Source organism: Clinocottus analis, unplaced genomic scaffold, assembly GCF_023055335.1.
Source record: "Clinocottus analis isolate CAN_PGR_092001 unplaced genomic scaffold, fCliAna1.0.p SCAF_3, whole genome shotgun sequence".
NCBI lineage: Eukaryota > Metazoa > Chordata > Actinopteri > Perciformes > Cottidae > Clinocottus > Clinocottus analis.
Genome location: NW_027176042.1, coordinates 12,773,226 through 12,792,279, shown reverse-complemented (window position 1 = coordinate 12,792,279; position 19,054 = coordinate 12,773,226). Strand labels below are relative to the sequence as shown.

At 41.3% G+C, this 19,054-nt stretch overlaps 1 protein-coding gene across 1 annotated transcript in view; it reads left to right on the top strand.

Annotated features, from left to right (window-relative positions):
* Positions 1 to 2,355: 2,355 nt before the first annotated feature.
* Positions 2,356 to 19,054, top strand: part of col7a1 (collagen, type VII, alpha 1) — a 56,153-nt gene continuing 39,454 nt past the window's right edge. The window contains exons 1-20 of the mRNA XM_068594009.1: positions 2,356 to 2,449; positions 8,525 to 8,597; positions 8,692 to 8,872; positions 8,983 to 9,139; positions 9,247 to 9,340; positions 9,449 to 9,607; positions 9,739 to 9,896; positions 10,184 to 10,313; positions 10,431 to 10,550; positions 11,647 to 11,802; positions 12,300 to 12,419; positions 12,508 to 12,651; positions 15,975 to 16,091; positions 16,402 to 16,548; positions 16,725 to 16,850; positions 16,968 to 17,114; positions 17,678 to 17,800; positions 18,001 to 18,267; positions 18,485 to 18,628; positions 18,757 to 18,888. Coding sequence (XP_068450110.1) covers positions 8,534 to 8,597; positions 8,692 to 8,872; positions 8,983 to 9,139; positions 9,247 to 9,340; positions 9,449 to 9,607; positions 9,739 to 9,896; positions 10,184 to 10,313; positions 10,431 to 10,550; positions 11,647 to 11,802; positions 12,300 to 12,419; positions 12,508 to 12,651; positions 15,975 to 16,091; positions 16,402 to 16,548; positions 16,725 to 16,850; positions 16,968 to 17,114; positions 17,678 to 17,800; positions 18,001 to 18,267; positions 18,485 to 18,628; positions 18,757 to 18,888 — 2,686 coding nt within the window. The 5' untranslated portion in view covers positions 2,356 to 2,449; positions 8,525 to 8,533. The remainder of the gene's footprint in view (positions 2,450 to 8,524; positions 8,598 to 8,691; positions 8,873 to 8,982; positions 9,140 to 9,246; positions 9,341 to 9,448; positions 9,608 to 9,738; positions 9,897 to 10,183; positions 10,314 to 10,430; positions 10,551 to 11,646; positions 11,803 to 12,299; positions 12,420 to 12,507; positions 12,652 to 15,974; positions 16,092 to 16,401; positions 16,549 to 16,724; positions 16,851 to 16,967; positions 17,115 to 17,677; positions 17,801 to 18,000; positions 18,268 to 18,484; positions 18,629 to 18,756; positions 18,889 to 19,054) is intronic.

The following is a 19,054-nucleotide window of genomic DNA, read 5'->3' as shown; positions in this document are numbered from 1 at the left end:
ACAGCACTTAAACATCTGACTTGGACAACCTGAATAAAGTGTGAGAGTAGGTTGGTGCATTGATGCTACAAAGTGCAAAAAAATAATCAATTGAGGTGATGCAATGGTCTCTCTTTCAGCTCTTTGGCCACTCATACACTGTTTTCTTATTAAATCTGTTAAATTGATAGACAGTTTTTATAATATTTTTGTCGTCACAGCGCAACATTCAATTGTCTTGGATGATTTCAGTTACTTCGCTTTCTCCTTTCCTGTATTTTAATCACAGCCTGTAATGGAGGTGTGAGAGCAGGTCACTGTGCTGTTTGTCACCTGGACAGGTGGTATTTGGAAAGAAAGCTGCAGGCAATGAGGATCACAACAAGAAAGCCTTGCAGTTCATTCGCCTCTCACCAACGCTGCCTGAAAGAACGAGGTGAGAGCCTGCGAATTCCTGCCTCTTGATGAGGTAAACCCTCCCTCCTTCATGTCCCTCCGGCAGAAAAACAGTAGGGTCACAACCAAACTGTTCTTAAAGACGACTAAGCAAACACACACTCGGAGCTTTGGCTCTCTCTCAGACGACATGCACGTAAGCCAATGTATCTCTTGTCACCGGTCTGCACTCAGACATGTATACACAAACGCAGAACATCTGTCCGCACAATAGTGTATTTATAAAGCTGAAAGGGAAAATGACTCTGAAATGGGAAGATGAGTGTCAATCATAAAAGAAAGAAAAGACAGACATCACATGTCATCATTTAGTCCCTTGGCATTCCTATTACCATCTAGAAAGAAAACCTGCACTTTAAAAACGACAAGTAAAATGAGATTTCCTCTCATTTTTTTAGACTTACAATTTGATACAATTTCAAGGGAACAGCAAACAGAATCATTCACCTCTAAAATGAAAAAAGATTGGATATTAAAATGTTTTTGTTTTAAATAATCAAGGAATCTCCTTGTGAAATCAAAGGCATTGTCAAAGGGATGACAGTGATAAATGTTTGTTTAAAGGGATAATGAGACATATGTATGTACATCTATGAAGGAAAATTATGATTTACTATTTTTTAAGTGTACATCTCCAACCCATTCCCTCATAAAAAAAACCTGCTCACACCCGTTGACAGCAGCTTGCTAGTAGGAGTAAATTATCACATATTACAAGAACCTACTTTCCTCTCTAGTTTCAATACATCTGGTTCGCTGGGTCTGTCGCATGAGAAGTGAAAGCGCTGGCAGACAATGACAGAAATTGCTCACTGTTGGTAAAAACATTTGTAGGAGATCTTATGACATTTGTTCCCTGACATCTCCTGGTGATAAGTCATCTTTGTTCACTTTACAGCTGTGTTTGCTGAACATTTGAAGAGAAATTGAAATGTTTTTTTTTTATTTTACAGCAAAACCCCGTTTAATGTTCACAGAGTCAAATCAATGTAGTGGTGGAACAATCATATCCGGTACTGAACAAATCCATTAAAAGAGTTGGGGGTTAGGTTAACTGTCTTTAAGACAAAGGGATGTCACATGGCACTGTGTGAAGGTGGAGAATCGTGTGCAAAGTGCAAATTGACGCAGTCTAAACCACAAGTCATGTTGTCTCTGTTGTCCCTAATCAACACACGCTAAAAAAGCAGTCTTGGGAGAACACACATGCTAGTGCTGGAATGTGATTTTATTGGTGCAGCATGGTGGCGGGTTCTGCTTTGTTGGATGGTTCAAAGATGCCGAGCTGCAGAACACATCTGCCTCGCACAGATTTCTTTACAGCTCTGTTTATGCCAGTAAAGAACAAACTATTAGAAAGAACATGTAAGTTATCTAATATATATATATATATATATATATATATATATATATATATATATATATATATATATATATATATACACATAAAATCAGTTTAAAGCCAGCTGGAGTTGAGCATTCAGCAATGTACAGTGACATAGCTAGCTAAGCTAACACTACCATGCTATCCATACCGCAAAGGGTGCTAGATAGCTATATTTCATGGATTATTTGATGTCTGCTGTAAGTGTAGACTTCGTTTCAGATCTCAAATTCACTCCTTTAAAATACAAATAGAAAGTGCACAAAAGCAGATAAAGTACTGAACTCCTTAAGTTGGAAATTGCTCTGGATTTCCGAGTGAACCGAGTGGATTTGACCGTAAAGAAAGACAATCTGTGTGAAATCATGTAACCCTGAACCTGAAAAGTAGCGAATGGTTTGGCTAATGTTTCAGCTTCGCATGGTTACATGAGTTGCTTGCAGGCAGGAGCAGGGAGGGACAAGAGGCAAAGAGAATGAGGTGGAGATGAAAAAAAGCAGAAAGGGAGAGCTTAGGACTCCCCTTCAGGCATCTGAACAAGTCTGGACTGTTCAGCTGTTGCTTGTGTTCAGCTCCTCGGGAATCAGAAAGAGCGTTTTCTTCTGCAGTGACAGGAGTTCACTTATTAAGGTCCATTGGTTTTTATGCTTTTAAGCTGTGACACCGCTGACTGGGAATACTACTGTGTGTACAGACACTGCACGGAGAGCTAGGGCTGGATATGCCACAGGTGGAAAGGTGAGCAGCGGCAGGCTGTGCACGTTGCACTGAGAGATCCCCCAGGTAAGATGAGGCAGCGACGGAGAGAGGAGGTCCTGCCTTGGGCTCCCTGCAGCCCTCCTAATAAAGACGCATTTATGGGAATACCGGTGTGCTACTAGGGATTAGAGTTGTACAAAATGTTATTGATGTGTGTGTCTGCGGTATCTAGGAGATTATTGATTTTTCTATTGAAAATTTATTCTGCATGTACATACATGGAAGCCATACCTCTTATCCTTAAGGGCACTTATCTGAATTGTAGCCAATTGCTTGCCCTGCAGCAAAAGCCTTGAGTTTAAACAAAACCCAGCAGAACATTTATTACCTAATTTTCACAATTTCTGAAATTTGTACAGACAATTCAGTGATGAGACAAAACAACTTTGTAATGCTTTTTTAAATAAATAAATGTCTGCCCCCGACATATCCTGTAATTATACTCATTTGCATTGTCTGCATTAGTCTTCATGACAGTTGACAGGTCAACGTGGGAGTGTCAACCATGTTGACCTTAGCTGAACTCCAGTTACAAGGGATTACTCCTGCTTCACACCATGATCCTGCAGAGGAAAGGACTCTCACTCCTCTGTTTGCTCCTCTGACTTCATGTCTCGATTGGTTTCAGTTGTCTGTTCCACTTCAAAGTGCATCCCTGTCTTTGCTGTGGTTTAGCTGAAGCATCAACAAGACATCTCCTGTTCACATGGCATTTATAATAATGTCTGAACAACCTCTACTGAGACTGATTAGACTCTTCCTCTCTGACTCAACTTTAGCCTCCCACTCACTCATTCATCTTTTCATTGACTGCACTGCTGCAGCCTTACTTGGTTAAGTCTGTGGCGTGCCACGCCGAGGCATAGCGAATGACTCTGGAGTGATCACAAGTGTGTCATGTACGGAGGGCTGCTGCTGGTTACTGCATACGTTTGTAGGGGAACATTTTTGTTGTCCATTATTTTCTGATCTTCCTCACTTTTTAAGAGTCACATTTTTTTTTGTGGAAAACATTTGCATGCAGAACTTACGTTTTGAGTGGATATGTGTATATTTTGATTGTTACTGGTGCTTAAATGTCTTAAATTGTGTTTATGTTGGTTTAAACCAGCGAGGGTATATTGACTTTTTGATTTTCATCTCTTGGAATGAAATAACCTCTTGATTAATGCAATTCCCTGATGTATCCCAGCCGGCTTTTGTTTGTTGTAATACAAAGCTCGTGAAAATTTCAACAGGAACATAAGATCAGTGCTTCTTTTGGAACTTGTTTCAACAAGGGGTCACATAAAACTATAAAAAGCTGCCTGGTTTTAGTACTGTTGTTTAGTTTGGATGAAGAAACGGACTGATAATCCATTACTGGCCGACATGAGACTCTTCGTACTTGACCTGAGAGTAGTGGCCAAAGGTGACAGGATCAGTTTACCCTGTTTCTGACTCCCAGACCGCTTCAGTGCAAGGCTCTTCTGTTCTGGCTATCAGCAGATTCTGGCGTCCAACTCTAGTGTGTGAGCAAATTTGTAGGAGACTTTGGTAATTTACTGTGACAGCCCGTACTCCTTTGACCCCTACATCCCCTTGTCCACTTGTGTCACTCTCCCTGGTGACCGATGTTGTGCTGAGGGAGCCGGGCTCTTACACAATCCTGCACTCTGTCACATTGCAGCGGCCTGTGGCCTGCCGCCCCCCCTGGGAGAATGGCATCTCTACTAAACCGCTACTCTGTGATCCTGCCTGAGCTGAACTTTCACAAAGCACAACCCAACCTCTGTGCAGTTCCCACAAAAAAAAGCTTTGGGATGAGCCCTCATCTTGTTTTCTTCAAGTCCCTGAAAAATCCTTTTCTTTTTCTGTCAGTGCGGATGCATACAGGTTTCTTTTCCACACTAAGTCCTCACCTGATTCCTGTTGTGGATATTTTTTAGCTGCACTTTGCTACTAAGACATTGATCTTCAACCTATGTGTTTAGTTTAATTTCCAGGTGGCCTTTAGTGGGTGTGCCCATATCCATAAACCATAAACCTCAATTCCCAGGTGTGGAAGCCACCCTAGGAATGTTGTTGATTAATATCTTTACATATGCTGTATTCAAAAAGGAGTTCATCAGAGGAAGTGTGTTACTCCCACAATTGGCATGTAGACTAGTGTATTATTTAAACAAATATTTGGAAATATGTACCAGCTGGATTGTATTTACACACAGATTAGAATAGGACCTGAAAATAGAGTAGGGTTTGGGAGTGGTAGGAAGAAAATGAAATCTGGGCTTTATGATGCTTTTAACATTTGCTGCCAGTTCTTGTAGTACTTAGCTAGTGTTTTTAATGGCCCTTAAATCATTAATGCCTTTCAATTATAAACTGTTAAGTTAGCCATGATGTAAATGCTCAGAATAGGTTGTGGGTATGTACTGTGGTCTAAACACCTGGCTTGTAAGTTAATGAAACCTGTAATAAACATTGTTTGGATGTGGCTCGTCAGGAGCTAATTGTGCATAACTTAATTTTATAGGTGTAATTTTATAGGTGAAGAAGTCTTAGAATGAATATGTTAACTCTTTAAAAGGGAAATGGGCATTACATTTGTTACATATTAAGTGTTATGTATCTGTGATCTGCATCTTACAGAGGAAGCAAACCTGTATTGCCAATTAGGATCTTCTGGTAATGTCGACCAATGGAGTCTGGTGTCCATTTTTAGTTTGGAGAATTTCTGCAGCGTCTCTACTGTATAGTGTACAATGTATTAGTATAAGGAATAGTACGACATTTTGGAAAATCTTTTCTAATAGAGGGATGGATAAGACTCTTATGTTTGTAGGTAAATGTTTAGCTGCAGCCAGGAGATGTTAGCTTAGCGTATCATAAAAACTGAAGAGCTTGGCTCTGTTCAGGGTTAACAAAATCCATCATTTGTTTAAGTTGTGGTTACTGAGCGGTTATGGGCCCAACTATCTCTCGGCTGGTTCTGGGATTAAAAACACAGTTTTTGCTCTTTATTTTTTGTGCTGATTAACAAACTGATATAGCTGTTCATCCCCGTCTCCAGTATTTATGCTAAGATAAGCTAACAGGCTGCTGTAACCTTGTATTTACCAGATAGTTATGAGAGTTTTCAAATCCAACTCTTTGCAGTAAAGCAAACACATGTATTAAACTATTGGTAATAGTGACTATATTTGCCAAAATAGTTGTTATCCAGCACTACAACAAAGCGGGAGCTATTCAAAGTAGTTTTTGGTCTGCTGAATGTAATCAGCCTTGTCAACATGTGTCGACTCCAGCTTTCTTTCATGTGGGCTAGGTCTGACGCTGGAAACCCTAACAGACAGTCTGGCTCAGGTCAGTGTTATAACGAGATAGCAAAGAAAAATACCCAAATCCAGATGTTGAAGCTCCTTGCATTCCTATACAGGCTCAGAAAAACCATTCTGTCTGCTGCTCTCACTTATACATTTGGTCTCATCAACATAAGTGGCTTCTCAGGGTTTTGATCCCAGGAATGTTTACTCTAGCTACCGTAGCTCTACAGAGTAGATCAGAGGTTTTGTTTGTTGGCTCAACATCTGTCAGCTATTTCGCGTTGTGCATCACCTCTGGAAAAAGCTAAATGTGAATAGAGGTTGTCATGAAAAGAAGTGGTGGTCTGCAGTGGTTGGTATAACCAATGATTTGTAGAGGTAAAAATCTAAACGAGAAAGTTGGGAAAAATGTTTTTTTTTTAAATAAAACATATTGTTCATAAGGTTCAGGCATCTGCATTAAAACATAAAGTTTGAAGGATTCATCTGTCATGCTGTGGAGAGTGACATAATTAAAAATAAGCCAATCTGATGAAATAACTTTGGAGGAGTTCATCTGCTCTGATGGGGTCAAAAAAGACACACAGATAGACAACGTGTTGTCTTATTGCGACTGTGGCGCAGTGGTGAGAAGGGCTCGTCCTTCAATCAGAAAATTGGGGGTTCAATCGATTTATTCTTGAGCAAGACACTTAACCCTAAAATTGTGTATGAAAGTTAAATGGTCCTAATGTGGCACCTTACATGGTAGCTCCTCTCATCAGTGTGTAAATGATTCCTATGTAAAGCGTCTTTGAGTATTCAGAAAAGTGCTATATGAATTCAAACCATTATTATTGGCTTGTGGCTCTCTGCACATATTAATCTGTTTTAGTGTGTCTATAATCCACACAAATGTGCCTGCCTGTCACAAAAAGCCCTGGAATGTTTTTTAAACAATTGCTTTTGACACTCACACAAATGTGTGCAGTAATAAGAAGACATATTGGCTTTTTGATTGCAGGAATTAGAATTAACCCCAATGAAATGTTGTCTGCAAACTTGTGCAGCCCTATATTATGTAAATGTCAGAACAGGGGTGAATAATATGTGCATCTGTCTGCTCTTAACATCAGTTTAAGTTAGAACCAGCATTTAAATATGTCTTGTTGTTTGCAGCTAAGTTATCTTGCAATTTTTGGGTTTGTCAGAATAACATACACAGAAGTCATTGAAACACAGCTGCTATTTTCTTAACTCATTCATTCACCTGTTTGGCCATTTGGGTACCATCTGTGCCATTCAAAAATGTTCTGAACTGTAACTGTAAAACATAAATCGTGGGTATGGATGGCTGTATTCAGCTGGTTCAGTGAGTTCTGATCTTGAAGTGATAAGACTTTGGATTCTGTGGAGTCTCTGCTTTCAAGATGACATATCGTTTGCACGAGTCAGATCGAGTGGCAAAATCACTAGCACCACTATGCACCCATTTTATTAGCTTTGTGTTGTAAAAAAATTATCTCAAACAAAGTTTGTTGAGGTAAAAATGGTTGTCCTGAGCTTTTAGCCGAGTATCTTCCAATGATGTGGTCGTGCAGAATGCATATGTTGCTGTCTAACATGGTCTTATCTGATGTTTACTGCAATATTTGCAACTGCTAAGTTAAGTTTCAATGTATCAACAGTGATAGACAATGTTATTCTGTCTTTCCAGTTGAGGAATACAATATTGATGATGACGCCAATAAATTGAAACGTCTAAAGAAAAAAGTTCACCTAAAATATAAATGGTTGATGCTGGAGTGGTTAGTCCGCAGGGATACTTGGCCCGTTCTGCAGAAGCTATTACATCATTGAAGTACGGTGTAGAGAGCCATAGAACATGAATATATTCATCTGAGTTTTATGAACATGGATTGGAGGCGCCAATGTTGGTATGTGTTTGGAGGGTTGTACTCAGAAAGATCAGCTGTGCGCTAATGATGTCATATTCTTGCAATAGCTTACACTACAAGCGCCGGTTTGGTTCATCGTACTGATGATTTATTCAGAGTGGTCCGGTAACGGTAACACTCACTGAAACTGTATCATGCAAATCTAACTTGGACCTTAAACAGACTTGATAAGATTGACTAGGATAATAAGAGAGACTTTTCTCTGTAGTCAGACAATAAAACATGTTCAAAGGGACGTGGCTGGCAGGCAGGATATCAAAGATGCTCGGTGGTAGCCGAGAACAGGTACGGGCAGGAACGATGACTATAACTCTAAAGAAATACAGACAATCTGACAAATAACAGGGCTGAACCACCCTCAACATATACTGAGGAACATATGACTAACGGGCTGCAGCTGAACCGGAAAGTGACAATTCAAGTGACACGCAAACACAGGAAATGTGATGGGGATGAATAGTAATTAGCACCCTTTTTTCTAATAAGAGATGGTAACAAGACCAGCAAGGAAACAAAGAATAATTGTTACAACAAAAGGGCCCTTCAATGTCTGCAGGCATCAAGACTGAATCAATGGATGGATGATAACAGACAATGTAAAAGCAGTATGAAATCTCAATGTTGTCATGTGGTCAGACTATTTTGTAGTGAGTTGAAATATTTTGTGACGTAATTCAACTTTGATCTGCTCTTCGTGCACCCAGGTTGTAAAGATGTGGAGCTGGTTTTTCACTGTGACTGTCCTGCTGTCCTCCATTAAACAGATTGAAGCTCAGGGTATAAATAACTCTAATTCTCTTCCTCAAAGTGTTCTCCTCAGATCTGTCTGTTTATGTGCTCACATGTATTCTCCATCGCATTGTATTTGCAGGCAGGTGTAATAATGTGCAAGCAGCAGATATTGTTTTCCTGGTTGATGGGTCTTCCAGTATTGGCCGAGCTAATTTCCTGCAGGTGAAAGGCGTTATGGCTGGGATCATCAAGTCATTCGCCAGCTCTGTCGGCGAGTCAGGGATACGGTTTGGGGTCATACAGTACAGCGACACCTCCAGGTGAATAACAGGATTCATATCCACCTCAATACTTTCCTGTGCATGCAATGACAAAGGATCTTACTGTCGGTGCTAACATATGTATTTAAAGTGCATTTCTCTCCCTCCAGAGTTGAATTTACATTTAGTACCTATTTGGTTGGCACTGAGCTGGTCAACGCTGTAAAGAATCTGAACTACAAGGGTGGAAATACACGGACTGGTGCTGGTCTCAAGTTTGTCGCTGATAACTTCTTCAACCCTACGGCCAGTCGGGATGTACCAAAGGTCTGAGGAGCAGCCTTTCTTTGGGGGTTTATAATTATAAAACTGCATATTTCACATAGCACCTCTTGTGTTACTAATTCTCCCCGTGGGTCCTCTTTAACTCTCAGATCACTATCCTGATCACAGACGGAAAGTCACAAGATAGTGTGGAAGAACCAGCACAGAAGCTGCGCAGTCAAGGAGTGCATGTTTTTGCAGTCGGTAGGTGTCTACCATGCAGCCTCTTCTTTTTTTACTCAAAGTTTTTTTTGGGACTTGCTTCTGTGATATCTCTTTTTTTGTATTTGCCAATTATCTTTGGTTTGTTAGGTATAAAGAGTGCAGACAGGAACGAACTGGCTCAGCTTGCCTCCCAGCCAAGTAGTGATTTCACCTTCTATGTTGGGGACTTCAAACTGCTGAACACACTTCTTCCTCTTGTGAACCCTCAAGTGTGTTCCAAAGCAGGAGGGGTCTACGCTGGTGATGGTATGTGGGTTACCTTAAATAAAATACACACAGTCAAAGATATGTGTCTTATTATTATCTCAGATGTTATTGTAAGATTGTAAACCTACATTTATTGTATCTGTCTCATGCAGCTTCCACCTTCATTTCAGAGGCCTTTTCTGGTCCGTCCAACATTCAGTTCACAGGCCAAACGTCTGATAGTCTCAGGTTTCGCTGGAATGCAGCAGGGGGGCCTTTGAGTGGCTATGTGGTCCAGTACGTGCCGCTCTCTGGTCTGGGTCAACCTCTCACGGCAGAGCTGCGTCAGGTGAGTCCAGGTGCTGGATGAATATTCCTGACACGTGGAGATGACCTGGATTGAAGTAGCAAAATGCGAGAGAAACACGTGCCTTCAGACTGTGTATGAACATGTCTAATGGGTGGCTGTTCTTTTTGTAGGTGCTATAGAGATTAAAATTTGGCAGAGCCAAGAGTGAAATTCCCTTCTCCTGCAGATAGAAGAATGTCATGACTTACTCATCTATTTCAGTCATTCACTATGTTAAAACTTGTTTTAGGATTCACTGCTATCAAACAAGACCACTCTCTCTACAGGAGACTATCTCTGCCAGTCAGAGGACCTTTACCGCACAGGAGCTGAGGTCAGGAACTGACTACCTGGTGACTATCATCGCCCAATACCCCAACAGTGTGGGGGAGTCTGTTTCTGCCAAGCAACGAACCAGTGAGTAAAAAGTGATGGATACAATGTCAGCAGTGAAACCTGCCAAAATGCTGAAGCAACCTGTATTATACTGGACTTAAACCAACTGTTGTAATGTATTTTTTTTAATGCTCCTAGGGTCTTTGCCAGGGGTCACTAGTCTCCGCCTGGTCCAGGCAGGCTTCTTCTCTCTTTCTGTGGGCTGGGATCAGCCTTCGTCTCCTGTGCAAGGCTATAGACTCACCTATGGACCACGAGGTCAGGCACACATATACCTGTTCACCGGTCTTATCTGTCTTTTTCTTTTTGTCTCTCTGTCTTGCACAAGTCAGTCTCATCTGACTTGTGAAATTGTGTTATAATAACACTTACAGTACATTAGCAACATTTCCTCTTTTCAACATAAAAGAAACTGATGCCACAAACTTTTGTTGTGGCAGAATCATCTTGTCACAAAACTAATGTTAGTAGAATGAATGATTACAGTAACAACAAAAGAGGAAAATAAGCTTCAGGACTAAATAACAGTTATCTTTTGGTGGCAAGTTGGAAACATGTCAAGAATGTACAGCAGCCAAGGCGGTGTATGGGGAACATGAGCTTTTCTATCACCTTACCTCCCTCAGGCACTGGCTGTCTGTTAGGGTTTTTATTGCCCACTCCTTGATTAAATATTAAATACAGTTATATCACCACCAGACTTTAAATTAAGAGAGAGTGAAAACCTTCACTTATTTCACGGATGTTCAGTAATTTTGTCATCACAGTGCCAGAGACAGGGTGCGGCATAGATTTTAACTGTGTCAAAATGTCTAGGTGCTTTCGCTGTGATTCAGGAGAGAAAAGTGGCCCCTGAGGGCTGATATAAACAGTTTTTCCCTCTGAACATGTGGCAGGAGTGCCAGTCTCACATGGAGATCCTCCTCTGGCTAGTTAGCGTGCCACAGACAGTATGTGCAAATATTTAATTAAGTCCTTCGACGAGAGGAGTTTAATGTTTTTACCTGTTCCTGTGTCTGCTGTTACTGGTACAGATAATTCAAAGAAACAAGACAGATACTGACATGCACCCAAGCACATACATGACATGCACTCACATGACATGCACACACATATCCGCACAGGTGTGCACGCCCTCTGAACAATACTTCTCTACAGTTGGCTGGCTGCCATAGCTAGTTTTGTTGTGATGAGGTAAGAGCGAGGTAAAGTCGATGAAGTGAGGATACCTTTTTTTTTTTAGCTTTTTGTCAGCTAATTTGTCAAATCACATACTGTACAGTATAATTTGTGAATGCCACCAGTGCGCCCACCATGCCTACTTGCCGTGTCTGTTGTGTGTTTGGAGGAGCAGGCCAGCCAGCAGCTCAGCTGTTGGAGCAGTCGCTGTCTGCAGACTCCACATCTGTCACCTTAGAGTCACTTCAGCCCGACACCGAGTACGTCGTCAGCCTCTATCCTCTCTTCCCCCGGAACTCTGCATCCCCGTCCATCCTCAACGCCCGCACATGTGAGTCCACCCTGCGGCCCATGATAATGACTTTGGTACTGTTATTTAATGACGTAAGTGTTTTTGAGAATTATAAGAATATTGATTTATTAAATAACCAGAAGACATGCTATATCGTGATATGAACTATCTTTATTATTATTTTGCATATCGCCCAGCCCTATAAATTCTGTACCTAACCCTTTTTTAATATTGCTCCATCATGTAACTTCAAAAAGTTAGTACATTCTTCAAAAAAATTGTATGTTCTTGTTATTTTCAATCTAGACAGCGTATTGCACAATATCCTGATATCTGATTCATTCAAAGTATTCAATAAAAAGATGATAAAATTCCAAATGTGATCATCGCGTAGCCGATGCGTTGTATGTGCATTATACAGTGTATGCACAGAATACAGTACACATATATAGTGATGCAGTTTCTTCAGAATGTGTTTAAGTATGATTATGAAATATGATTAAAAGTGTCCGTGTTAATGTCCCTGCTTGTGTCAGTGCGCCTTGAGGCAGTGCAGCAGTTATCAGTGGAGACGGAGTCAGAGGGCAGCGTCCGTGTGCGGTGGAGAGGTGTCGTTGGTGCGCGGGCCTACCGCGTGGTCTGGGGACCATTTACAGGTCAGGAGCCGACATGAGACATCTTGTATTCCTGCCTGTCAGTATTTCATTTTTTACAAATTAGCATTTTGTTTTTCTGTTCACAAAGGTCGAAATGTTGAGACGGTGGAGGTTGTTGGTGAGTTTCACACTCTGTCCAGACTGCAGCCCGACACGGAGTACATCGTCACCATCATCCCGCTGTACGAGGGCAACACCGAGGGCCCAGTAGCAACCGCCAGGTTCAAGATAGGTAGGTGTGGTTTCAGTAGTTCAACACCATACATCCGTCTCTGCTCTCTTTTTCTTCGTTTATTGTAAATTTGTAGTTGTAGTAAAATAAAGCTTGTTAAATAGCTGCTTGCTTTCTGTTGTGTCCTGCAAATGCAGGGACAGTGCAAGGAGACAGGCGAGCTGACCAACAGTCTTCTCTGCTGTTTGTGTCTCTTCTGAACACATTCACATGTTATTGTTCAGCTTTGTTTAGGAACGTTTCAAGCCGACCTACACACTCATTACACACACCCCACCTGCCTCTCGTGAGTAAGGCCCATATGGTGTCACTTCATGGGGACCAGTGTTAGTAGAATGAAGGCTGAGTCACTGCATGTACCCTACACTGAGCAGAGAGTACTAAAAGCCTTTTGTGTGGCCTTGTTGTGCCATCAACGAAGTAAGATATACATACAGTGCTCTACATACTGGACACCACAGTAACCTAAACTGCAGCTGAGCTTGTTCCTCTCATGTTTATTCCTGTGTAAACTTGGAGAGAAGCAACTATTTGTGGTGTCTGTCGTTTGGTTGAGTAGTCTGTTCCTCCTTTTTTGTTTTAGTAAGGAACACATTGAATGAAGCCTTCATGTGTATTTGCTAATTTATGTATTCAGCAATACTATTAAATTAAGTCTTCTGACATATAGGATGTCAAACACAATATTCTAGACAAAATATCGAAAACTGCATGTCATTTAAATTTTAAGTATATTTTTATAAGTGTTTTTTTGGCTATATTCATTGATTATCTTTGTATCTTCATTATCTTTCCCAGCCACTTCAATAACTTTGGGTGGAATTCAATCAAGCAAATATGTCATGGAGAATTTGTTTGAATTTATTAGTGTATAGTCTGAATCTCAACCCTGTGGGCTTAGTCCTTTGACCTTTGTGCTCCCACTAACACCTGGCACTTTGTTGTTGATATGTTCGCACACGAACAAGAGAAGACCTGTGGCCACATACAGTATCACAGAGGAAGTGTTTGCAGGTCTGACCTGTGAGGTAATTCACTGCCTCTGCGGTGCCAATAGAAGGCCGGAGGGCATCACTGTCTCCTCGTCCTACTCGCACGAATGTTATCTCAGGAGCGCCTTGAGGGAACTTCTTTATATTTTTGTGCAGACGTCCACTTTGACTCAACAATAATCTGATTCAATTTGGGTGGTCAAAGGTCACTGTGACCTCAAAAAAAAAAAAAAAAAAAAAAAAAAAAAAAAAAAAAAAAAAAAAAAAAAAAATCACATTTGTGTCTAATAAGATTTAAGTATAAAGTGATTACATTTTATATCCAAAAGATCAAAGGTCAACTTCACGGACATCATAATGTCCATATCTTGCTACTAAACAGCACCATAATAACTCAAGAACAGAAGCTGAGACTGTGACCATACATCACATTTTCTTTGGTACTAAATAGGTGCCCACCTTCCATGCTGCCAGGGGTTGATGTCAAGGGATGAATTGAAGGACCCAAATGCCGTAGAAACAGAAAACACTTAATCTAACATACATACAAGTGGCCAAAATGAGCTTCCTCCATAGGGTGGCCGGGCTCAGCCTTAGAGATAGGGTAAGGAGCTCGGACATCAGGAGGGAGCTTGGAGTTGAGCCGCTACTCCTCCGTATCGAAAGGAGTCAGCTGAGGTGGTTCGGGCATCTAATCCGGATGCCTCCTGGACGCCTCCCATTAGAGGTTTTCCAGGCACGTCCAACTGGGAAGAGGCCCCGGGGAAGACCCAGGACACGCTGGAGGGATTATATCTCCCGGCTGGCTTGGGAACGCCTCGGGGTCCCCCAGAACCAGTTGGAAAATGTTGCGGGTGAGAGGGAAGCCTGGGTCGGTCTGCTGGGTGTGCTGCCACCGCGACCCGACCCCAGATAAGCGGCGGAAAATGGATGGATGGATGGATGGATGGATGGATGGATGGATAGATGGATGGATGGATGGATGGATGGATCTAAACAGCGGGAACAGTAACACACACCAACAAGGGGGCAGGAGACAAACAGAGTTTAAATACAAAAGGAGGTAACGAGACACAGGTGGACATAACGAGGGCAGCACAGCTGCAGGGAATACACAATCAGGAACCAGGTAGACAGACAATCTCAGACAATCACAAGAGCAGGAAGTGCAGAGACACAGAGAACACAAGACTACAAAATAAAACGGGGGAACAGAAAACTCATATCGTGATAGTTGGTGTGTGTGTGTGTGTGTGTGTGTGTGTGTGTGTGTGTGTGTGTGTGGGTGGGTGGGTGGGTTTGTGGGTGTGTCTGTGTTTGCCTTTTTATAATTCACAGCGGCTTTGCAGCAACATCCATATTTGAAGTATTGTCTATTGTTATGGCTAGAACTTTGTGTTCTATTGAAATCAGGTTTATTGGCGTGTGAACACATAAAGAATGTGACTCTCACAAAATGTGCACACTAATAGAGAAACAGCAGAACAAGAAAGCTTTACAAAGTCGAGGCAAATACATTGTATTACATGACAGAGTGTTCCTGTTCCTCTTGTTGTCCACCACTTTAAGCTCTTTGGTTTTTCTGACATTGAGCTTCAGTGGTTGCACCATGTGACAAAGCTCTTTATCAGTCTTCTGTGCTCCTATAAAAAACGTCTTTAAGTGAAAACACGTTTTATCACCTCTTAAAAACAATAGTTTTTGTATTATTTCGCAACAGGTTCCTGAACCCCATTGTTCTGTAGTAAAAATGTACTGTTAGAATGTTAGGAGAATTAGACCAAGGCTTTAGAAATATATTTTGTTGTTGTTAAGAATAGTTATTTGATGGCTTAAATAATTATGAACTAACTTTGGTTTGTCAGTAGGGAAACTTCTTAGATGTAGAAGCTCCTCAGGTGGAGTCCATTGTTGAAGTTCAGTTCAGGTGTAGACCTGCCGGGAGCTTGCAGCAAGCTTTACCCAATTATTGATTTCCTTATGTTATGATGACACATTTGTGTATGTAGTTTAGTATAGTATAATAAATGAAGTATTGTATTTTCCTTCCACCATTCAGCCAATCCTTGCAACACCCGCTTGATTTGAATAGTTTGACCTTCTTGTTTGGCGTCTGCTGAACTACACTATTTGTTTTATCCCCATCACATTGAAATCACTCTTTTTGGATAGCAGAGACAGAAGGAATGATTACAGCACGCAATAACAGGCAGTACTGTTGATATGAATCTATCCATTAACATCTTTTATTGATTGATTGATGGGGACAGAGCTTTACTTTTGATGTGTTACATTATTACATACATGTGAACTCTCTTGTCTTTACCTCAGAGCGTCAGGAGCAGCAGATGCTCAGAGCAGCCACCACCGGCCCCTCCTCTATTCGCCTCACCTGGAGAATCATTCCTTCATCTCGAGGGTACCGCCTGGAATGGAAGGAAGGTGAAGGTCAGATGTGCACGTCATATGAACGCTCAAACATTCACTTGTTCCTTTTGTATTCTGTTTCTACATTACATGTAACATCCTGTAGATTTAAGGAGGGCTGTGCAATACTTTTGATGTCAACATACACAACAGTAATGCTATGTGTACTGTATCACACTGTTTTATTTATACATAATTTGACTAAATTATAGTCAAATACTGTAGTAAATGCCAGCTTCACTTGTAAGTTGCAATCAGTAGGACGAGTATGTTGTACTGCAGGTATATCGAACACAAAACCACTGATCCTGGACCGTCGTTCTGTCTCCAGGAGGCCGTGTACAGAGCCTAACCTTTCCTAGAACCACTACCAGCTATGAGCTAACAGGCCTTCAGCCCAACACAGAATACATCATCACCCTGTACACCCTGTTTGAAGGCCGTGAGGAGGCCACACCTGTCTCCACCACATCTAGAGGTCAGTATCTCAGCCTTGAAGCACACAACTCTCAGTGAGTTTATTGTGAGTGGATTTATTGGTCATAAATGCGCTGGGGTTGAATTGCGAGTGAATATGTTTTGCCGTAGATATGCTTAAAAGCGTTTGTGCCTGTATCCATGTCATACGAGTGTTCTGATCCTCTGGTGTTGCAGAGGAACAGCCAGTGGGGAGGGTGTCCAACCTGAGAGTTGTGGAGTCTCTGGGCAGCACTGTCCGACTCGGCTGGACGGGTGTAGCCGGGGCCACACAGTACCGCATCATTATCCTGAACACAGAAGGTGCACTGACACATTTCTATTCATTGATTTATTTATCATTTAGATGTATGATTGCTCAATTATGAATGAAAACATGCGTGTGAAAATAGTCTCTTTGTCTGATGCATGACATGTCAGCGGGATCAGAGGAAATACGGCTTATCCCTGGAAACCAGACGACCCTTGACCTCAAAGACCTGACAGTGGGAGTGTCTTATGGTGTCAGTGTCACAGCGCTGGTGGGAGAGAATGAAGGAGACCCAGTTACTGTTTACATCAAACCAGGTGGGTTGAACAGTGTCGCTGTGCTGCTGTGGGATTCATCCAGTTGTCTCGGTCCTGTAAAAGGCCGGTCCTAAATAGCAGATAACTAAAATTGCTGTCTTATTTTAGATGTAATTAATTCTGTTACGTTTAATTAATTCTTTCTTCTTTATCTCGACATCTTGCAGTATGTACAAACACAATATCTGTTGTGATCAAAGTCACTCATTAATTTGCTGAATCAACGCCATTGGTTCTTTTTAAATGCTGTTTACATATACTGTGTATTAGTATATTATATATATATATATATATATATATATATATATATATATATATATATATATATATATATATATATATATATATATATATATACCTGTGTCTAGATGAAAGAATAATTAGTCAAATGTAATTTTTGTGAATATATTTTAAAGCCGAGAGGCTTTGTTGGTATTTTTTGGTGTACAGCACAACATTTTCTCCTTCTACCTGTTGTTTTCCTTGAAGTGAAATACCTTTTTCCTATATTGATTTATACATTGAATTGTGTCACATGAGGCCCTGTATGCCCTTTACTTCAGAGCAAGTTGCTGGCAGAGTGACTAACCTCAGAGTGACAAACGCAAACAGCCGCAGAATTCGAATTGCCTGGACAGGTGCTCCAGGGGCAACAGGTTACAGGGTCACTTGGAAACAAGGCAACAGTAAGTGTTTTATGTTGCAATATGAGTTTATTCTTTTAAGTCACGTATTATTATATTAGTTAATTGAAAAATGAGCAAAAGTTGTATTTAGATCTTATTTGATGGCCCTTTGACTATGAAGCTGAATTGTTTGATATCTTTACATAATAGTCAGTTTTTTACATGCATATTTTTATATTACCTCACGTCCTGCCTTGTAGATGCTGAGCAGTCCCGTGTTCTGGGGGCAGAGGTCACATCCTTCACCATCGATGGCCTGCAACCAGACGAGGCGCTGGTAATTGGTGTTGCATCTGTGGTTGACCAATTGGTTGGAGAGGTGGTCACACTCTCTAGTCGGACTAATCCCAACGGTGGATCAGTGTATGGCCTTCGCATCATAGATGTTACATCTCAGAAGATACGCATTGCATGGTCACGATCCACAAGGGCAACTGGCTATAAGGTCACTTGGCGCCGTGACGATGGTAAGCAATGATTGACATTAATACACAGTATTTTAAAGACACAAGATACAACCGAATAGATGAAAACAGGGCAATATGAAGAATTGTAAATTGTGAATCAGTACGTAGATTCGGGTCGTGATCTGGTTGTCAGCATCTTCTATCCTCACGTATCTGTAATTGGAATAGAAAACTAATTTCTACATTTCCGTTCATCTGCTATGTTTTGCTGGTGCAGGAATTGAATCAACTCGTAACGTGGCAGCCGACGCATCGTCCTTCACCATTGATGGGCTACAGGCAGATTCAACCTACAACATATTGGTTTCTTCACTCACTGGCTCTCGAGAGGGAAGTCCTTCCACGCTGAGTGTCAGAACAGGTACCACACTGTCACAATGGTCACACATTGTTGCTGTTGTCCAGGGTGTCTTTTGAAAGAAACTTGGCTATGATTAGGGTAATACTAAATAGAACAACTGACTGATTGTTTCCCTTCATAACCTTCAGAATCAGATCAATCTGTGATTGGGACTGTGACGTCACTGCAAATCCAGGAGGCTCGTGGAGAGGTTGTCCGAGTCACTTGGGTTGGTGTGCAGGGAGCGACGGCTTATCGTGTGTCTTGGAGGAAAACGGATGGTAGATCTATTGCTGGTCCACTTTACCTGTGTTATAAAGTCCTAAGTATAAATCTAACATCTTGCGAGCATTCATTTGCTCTTAAAGGGATAGTTTGGATGTTTTGAAGTGGGTTTTTATGAGGTACTTTTTCAAAGTCGCTGTATTAACGACAGTAGATGGCGTT